This window comes from Drosophila biarmipes, chromosome X (genome assembly GCF_025231255.1).
Source record: "Drosophila biarmipes strain raj3 chromosome X, RU_DBia_V1.1, whole genome shotgun sequence".
NCBI lineage: Eukaryota > Metazoa > Arthropoda > Insecta > Diptera > Drosophilidae > Drosophila > Drosophila biarmipes.
The window spans coordinates 2716848-2724270 of NC_066611.1; the positions used below are offsets into that span (position 1 = coordinate 2716848).

Below are 7423 nucleotides of genomic sequence, written 5' to 3' on the forward strand. Positions count from 1 at the left end.
TAGGATTTTCTAAACATTTATTTTTTTGTAGTTATTTCCATTTTTTTACTACATATAGTATATAATACCATTTTTCAAGTTCATATAATATACCCTAAGTACTTTTTAGGATTTACTAAACATATTTTTATAGTATTTATTTCAATATTCTTTCAAAATATAGTATTTCTTATATTTGGTAATATCAGTTCCTTTTCCGTATCCTGAATAGTTTTTTTTTAGCATTTTCCAAACATTCATTTTTGGTAATACCATTTTAAGTGCATATCGCATATCCTAAATACTATTTAGGATTACTTATTTTTGGTATTTATTTCTATACTACATATAGTATTTATAATATATGGTAATATCCTTTCCAATTCCTTATCCTTATCGTGACAGTTCTTTTTTATCCTTATATCCTTATCCTGTTAGTTTTTTTGCATTTTCCAAACATTTATTTTTGGTATTTCTATATTCTTGTATTTATAGTATTTCTAAGATTTGGTGATATTATTTCCCAAATTCCTCTTGATTCCGACCCGATTTTTCCGGTGTACCTTCTCGATGTGCCGAGCGACAAACTTACTTTCGGCTGTGGTCAATTAGTGGAGTCCTTCTGGAAGCGATCAAATCAAATGCTTTGAGTTCTGCCCGCCCGACAGACCCCCTTCCGGACTGCTTCGCCAATATTCATTGTTGAATTATGCAAACGTGCGAGGCCCAATGCCAATTAGGCCTAATTACTCACGTTCGTTAGGCGGCACAATGGCAAAATTCAAAAATCCCCCGTCTCCCCTCGGCTTAATTGGCAAACATTTTGTTTATTCAAATGCGCCGTAAAGTGCGTAACATTTGCATTTGACGAACGACGCGAATCGGAATGTCGCAATCTCTGCTATTCCACTCCGTGGGTGTCGGAGCGCCAATGCCTTCCACGTGTGGGCGCGGAAATTAATTAAATGCCCTTCCCCGAGCTCACGTCCAGGCGAGCCGAGGCCGAGTAGTTGCCGGACCAGGATCCTGCAAACGTCAATGGAAGAGGAGAGCTTGGCGGTGACGGATTTAACTCGGCCAGCGATTCAGTTTCACCAGAGATGCGTATCCTGTGAGCCGTAGAAATGCCAAGTGGTCAAGAGGCTTATTTCGGGAACCGAATATGCCGTAAATCATAATCATATTCGTATTGTAGAAAAACATTAATTTCGAAATTGAGTAATATGTAAGTATCATGCCATGATCTTCCGATAAAAAATAAATTAGTTCGTAAATTTAAATGTAGAAAAACTGGAGCGCTAGAGTGAATGATATTTAAAGCGCGATTTAAAAACTACATCGTAGAGCAAGAGGGCGTATTGTAATCGGAGAAATGTATTCAACAGGTAGGAAGACGCGTTTTCTACCCTGTAGAGTATATACATTCTTTTTAAGGATAAACAGTCGAGTCCAAGTAGACATTTTCCTCCGACTGTTCAAGTGTGTTCACCTAGTGATAAAGGTTTAAATAAGTTTAGTTTAGTTTTAGTTTAAATACAAATTTTGTGAGTTTTTGTTTTTGCTGAAAATCGTAATAAAAGTCAATAATAAGGAAGCTTGGTTTTTAGTTTATTGCAGTTATAGGATGTACATTAGGCCGATCCAGATAATAAAATTGGTGTCACCAACGTCCTAAAAATTACTCATACGTCACGTATGCCAACCACAAGTTCTTAAAAAATCGATTCCCCATTTGTATAAAAAATTGACGAGAAATACGGAAATGTTTGAATGGTAAAACTTATGTCGCGGACTTTCAATTCAAGTCAGGGCCATGTATATGAAAATACCACATTTGCTCAACGGCAACAGTGCGTATGAGCTATAAACTTTGAAACCAAGCAGACCACCAAATCATTTCACTTGGTGTACTTGAGTTCCTTAATGTGTATATGTTCATGTACAACCTGCAATAGAAAAAAGCAAACGTTTCATCCCGATGGCTTTAAAACTGGGAGCCTGGTTTGCTGATTGACGGACGTATCTACCCAACTCGGCAGTTATTGGTATATAAATAATTTCCAAAAGTCTCCTTCACTGCGTTGCGAAGCATAATTGTACCCCTCGCAAGCGAACATTTGAAAACCTAAAGGAATCGTAAAATGAAATCATAAGGCAATGTGCACTCTGGATCGCCATGGTTCGGCCTGTTGGCTTGGGAACTCCTTTATATAGACAGGGGCATATCTGCCAAAAAAGGGACGCAGTGGCCGCACTGGCAAGCTTCCTACTGAGCTTTGTTGTCACTCATGTGCCATTTGCCTCCGAATACAGCCGCCCCTCGCCCCTACGTCGTTTGTTGTAACTTCCACGAGACGCAGTTGCTTCCGCCTCCGCTGCGGGCTTTTTCCTGGCTGCCGAGGCAACTATGCGGTTGCCACATTCTGATGTCTTTGAGCGGCTCGTCCTGCTCATCCTGCCCAGAGCACAAATTATGCGGACGCACTGAAGCATGTGAGCGCTGGCATCGAGTGTGCATGTGCAGGCATTCCGGCCCAGGCTCCCACTTGGCCCGGGGCCGTCTTGACTCGTTCCGCCTCCTTTCCACAGCCAATTTGCACTTCTCAGGCATTTATAACAACAGCTGACAGACTTTCAAAGTTGATGTTTGAGATGGATTCGATAATTTCCCCACAGAGACAACCGGGCATGCCCTTCAATACACTTCGTTCCCCAAGACAGCAACGAAATGATGGAGGAACGACGTCTCGAGCACCAGCGCCGTTTGCTGGCCATGCGCACCGCCGCACCCTCGCTGCCCTCCAGCCAGGAGAAGGAGTTCAACCTGCGCCTGGTGGACCTCTACAAGGAGCAGCCGTGCCTGTGGAACACCGCGCTGCCGGAGCACAAGGACGCGGAGCTGAAGCGCAGCGCCTGGGAGAAGATTGCCGGCCAGCTGGGCAGTCACCTGAGTGCCGAGTTCGTCCGCTGCCGGGTGCGCAGCATGCGGTACCACCTCAACGTGTACAAGCTGCAGATGATCGAGTACCAGATGACCTCCGGTGAGGGCAAGCAGCCGGAGAAGCCCTTTTACGTTGACCGCTTCGCGTTCCTGGATTCGGAGGGTGCCTTACCCGATACGAAGCGCGGCGCCCCTGGTGTAGAGCCTGGAAAGGAACGGGATTCGATCTCGGGCAAGTATGCGAAGCTCTGGTCAGACTTCAATCTGAAATCCCTGGCCAAACGGGAGACCGGTACCACCAATCCCGAGCACCGTCGCTCTGGACCAAGCATCCTCGGGATGGTCAAGATGCGCATGGAGGCTGACAGAAAGCCACTCGAGTTCGCCTTGCCGCGTCTGGGGATCACTCAAATGCAGCGGAGCCTCACCAGGAACCGGGCTCGGGGCCAGACCACTTCGGCCAGCTCCCTGGAGGCTCTCTCCGAGACACCCCCAGCCTTGCAGGCCCGTCCGGGTGACTCCATATCCAAGACTAAGCTGGCCCAGAAGGATCGGGACACCGAGAAACCGACGACCTCCAAGATGGCCCAAGCCTCGCTGGCCGAGGCCCAGTCGGAGGACGACGAGCTGTACAGCCTGCACTGGAGTGTGCGCAAGGAGCAGCGTTCGCTGCGTCCTGGACACGAGCAGCGCCAGAGGTTTCCCGTGGGACTGCACGCCACCCAACCCAACGAACCCACTCCAGACATATTTTAGCCATTGCCCACGACTCCGTGCAATGTCGTTAGTTATTTTTTTGATGGTTTCACACAGGATGAGGAACTACTAACTTTCGGCTAGATAAGGAACCACTAAATTGTTGAAACAATACTCACACATGATCCCGAAGTGCAGAGCCGTGTCAATGATGCCATCAATATTCCATTCTGTTATTTGTGTTTACTCGCCATCTTACTGATACACTGATGAGGACAACGCTCCATCTGAAGGACATCCTCTCAGCTCCGCCGTGTGCTGAGAGCTCCTTTCAAGTTTGATTAATTCCTGAGCCCGGCCAAATGAGGTGGATAGATACGGGAGCCGCTCTGCGAGTCCGGCCATGATTTATGGATGGGCCGGAACGATGATGAAAGTCCTTGCGCCGAGTCGAACTTGAAAACTCTTGCCGCAAATCCAAAAGCCACCGACGAAATTAGTTTCTGGCTGCCAGAACAAATTACGAAATTACTCCCAGAAATTACACGTACAGTTTGGCCCCACAACCACATGCCCTCAACCCCGAGACCCACACCCGCCGCCCGATTCCCGGCCAGATGCGATGCTCATTAGCGTGAAAATTTAATTTAATTCCTCCAATAAAGCCCCTAAGTGTTTCTCTTATCCTTTCAATCGCTTCCCCCAGCGCTGGCTCACTAACTCTTGATTAATTGATTGATTAAATGAGTGACGAATATCCGCAAAAAGGACACAACCGCAAAGAGACCTCAAGTTTCCGGTGGCCGGAGTCAAGTGCCTGCGATCAAGTAATTACTGTTTAGATGACGACCCACTTTGGGTGATATGTAGTTGCCATGGCAGGGGCGGGCACCCCTCCGGCTTGGGGTGTAATGGTCCTGCAATTTTCCGGGTGTCCTTGTGCGCCTACGCCCGACAGCAGCTCCGGCTCGTCCTTGAAGAAATGCAAAATGATGTGAAAATATGCAAACTGCGTGCGCGTTGTCGAAAACTGTGAGCACGTCCTGCCTGTCTTCCCGGTCCACGGCAATTCCAGTCCAGGAGCGGGCACTACTCCCCCTCTTCCGCATAGGTCATTAGCATTCACAAAGCATTCGGCAGCGGCGGGGGCGGAGGCGTAGGCCCCTCGATTAGCCCTCGTCCTGCCCGGCAGACATTGCTATTATGACTTAATTAAAAAATAATATTTTTGCATTTTATTATTTCCGCCTGCTCATGGCAAACAGCTAGGGCAAGGTTGGGCATGCCGGGCGAGAGCCAATTACAGGGTATGGGTGACAAACACTCATGACATAGCTCAAAACTCAGGCATTTTATGATACTCGTGACAACTTATATCTGAGTACTTCCGGGTTTCCTCGCAGTAAGTATCTTTACTTAAAGTAATGTGAGTTATTCTACATAAAAACTGTTAGCAACAGGGCAAGCCCTATTCGAACATTCCATCTACCTGGAATTCCAAAATGATTTTATTTTAAATTCTCCTTTATTATTCCTCCTTTGTGCCTGGCATGTTAATGGCTGCAGAAGTGCGCAACTGTCGCACCTTCTTGACGGCGGAAAAGACGACTTCCACAGGAACGGCTAGGATGTGCGGATGAGGATACCCGCCGTATATATTCAGTGATATATGTACTGTGTACTCACCACTCCTATGATGACTGTAGTTGTAGTGTCTGCGCCAGTCGCTAAACTTGCCGTGTCATCGCCGTGTCATTCATTTGCATACCAGAAAAAGTTGGCATCGCGGTTGGCAAAGGCAAACACGGCGGCGTGGAGCGGATGATGCGGCACATAAACGGGCCCAAAGAGAGCGGCACATATTCAGATGGTATTCATGAATACAAATGGAAAACGGCAACTGTCTCCTTTTGCCGTGCTGCGACTTTAATTGTTCCGGCTCCGCCACGTTTTGATTAGCCTTGCTGGGAGCAGGGAGCAGGGAGCTGGGAGCAAGGAGCCCCTAATGGATGAAGCTGCTGCATCAACTCACGGGCCACTCGATAATCAAGAGCCATCTGTTGAGTCCCTGTTGATTCGCTGCAGTTGATGGCTCATTTCAGGACGATTTAAGTATTTACTGCCAGGCAACTCGCATTAATCAACGCCGCGTTAATGCGCTGCAAATCACTTAATCGGATCTGAAAGTTACACTCGCGGAAAATGTTCTGTTTGAATACAAGAAATTCGAAGTACCTTCTTGGCTTAAGGCACTCTGTAAAGCTTACGTTAATCCCTTTTAAGACTTAAAGTGTTTCCCTCCCTTAAAGCAAGTGTTTGATGCGGAAACAGGTGAATAATAATTAATCAATAACTTTTGATTTAAGTTTAGCGAGCATTCATCATCAAGTTCTTCGACCTGGCAAGATCGCCCGAGTAGTCCCCTCCCAATAAAATACACTTATGCCAACGATTTTTCTAATCCTCGAAACATGCTAAATAGTCCCTTCCCAATGTAGAAATCGACGCCTTCTTCAATTCAGCTTTAATCTCTTAAATCGACTTCAATCGAAATGCGCTCCCCGAAGCCGTCTCTTGAATGGCAGACCAAAATCCAGTTTTTTAAGGCTTATAGTATCTTAATAGCTTAGGTACAGATACATTTTATACGTCGCTATGAAGGTAATTGAATTGGTTATTCACGCTGCCTTTGCTTAAATTGGGTATGTACAATATACTCGTATTTAATGGTAAGGTATAGCTACCTTTTTTTTATCACTTTTTGTTTACTTTCTTAAGATTCCTCAATAATCAACTAATTTATTTTTTTAGCTCTTTGTTATATAATTTTAATTGAAGCTCCGAAAACTTTACACCACTTCACTACAGAGTAGAGTATTAGGGAATTCAACCACACACTCATAATCCTCTATCTCAATATATGGGCTGTATTTTTGGGGGTCGGATTCTGACATCCATTAAAAATATGGAAAAGTCATACATGAAAAAAGTTTGAATAAAAACTTTCAACGAAGTGGGGGATAAGAACTAGAAAGTTAATATTTCAGATTTATATTCCTTATTTTCGTACGTATCGCAGGCTTGTAATTGAAACATGACACGCTTATCCCTTAAAGAAAAGTTTGCCACGCCCACTCTACCTCACACACTTCCATTTAATGAAATCACGGGTAGGTGGCGCTCTACAACCTCGCTTTGCTGCTTGCTCCCTTTAGCTGAGTAACGGGTATCTGATAGTCGAGGCCCTCGTTCTTTCCTGTTTTTTAACTGTTTTACTGAAGAAATGAAAACGTTTCCAGTGCCAGAAAATGGCAACGATGGCCAGAGCCAGCTGCTCGCTGGTAATGGAGTATTTTTCCGAGTGCTGCCCGCCCTTTGCTCTTTGCCAGGAGCAGTCGTTGCACGAGGGGGCCGATGCAATCAGTCTCCAGGAGCAGGTGCAGCCCGGTGGCGTGCCGTGGCGTGGTGCCACTGCAAAGAGCAATCGATCGAAAGGAATGCCAATTATAGAATGCCCCAGATGGCCAGTAATTTGCATTGCTGGTCAAAGCCGGAACTCTCCAGCTGCTGCTGGAAGCAGTCGCAATCGGATTGGGAATCAATTTGGGTGAGGGCCGCCTGTCGTTGGCCAAAAAACTTTTCAAAGGCGAAATAGTTGGTGCAAATATGCGAAACTCTTGCAATTTCTGTGGCAAATAAGCTCTTGTGGTGCTGTCCCTCCTCCGATGGCCATGACACGTGCCTGGGACCGAAACTATTTGGGAATTGCTCATACGCACTGTTGCGCCCTGGACATTTACGGCCTGC

The 7423-nt window shown here is 46.0% G+C and overlaps 1 protein-coding gene across 1 annotated transcript; it reads left to right on the forward strand.

The window, feature by feature from the left end:
• The first annotated feature begins 2667 nt into the window (after positions 1 to 2667).
• LOC108035759 (uncharacterized) lies at positions 2668 to 4293 on the forward strand. Its single transcript, XM_017111459.3, has one exon. It carries the CDS (start codon positions 2708 to 2710, stop codon positions 3674 to 3676), a length of 969 nt encoding a protein of 322 aa, XP_016966948.1. The 5' UTR covers positions 2668 to 2707; the 3' UTR covers positions 3677 to 4293.
• The last annotated feature ends 3130 nt before the right edge of the window (positions 4294 to 7423 follow it).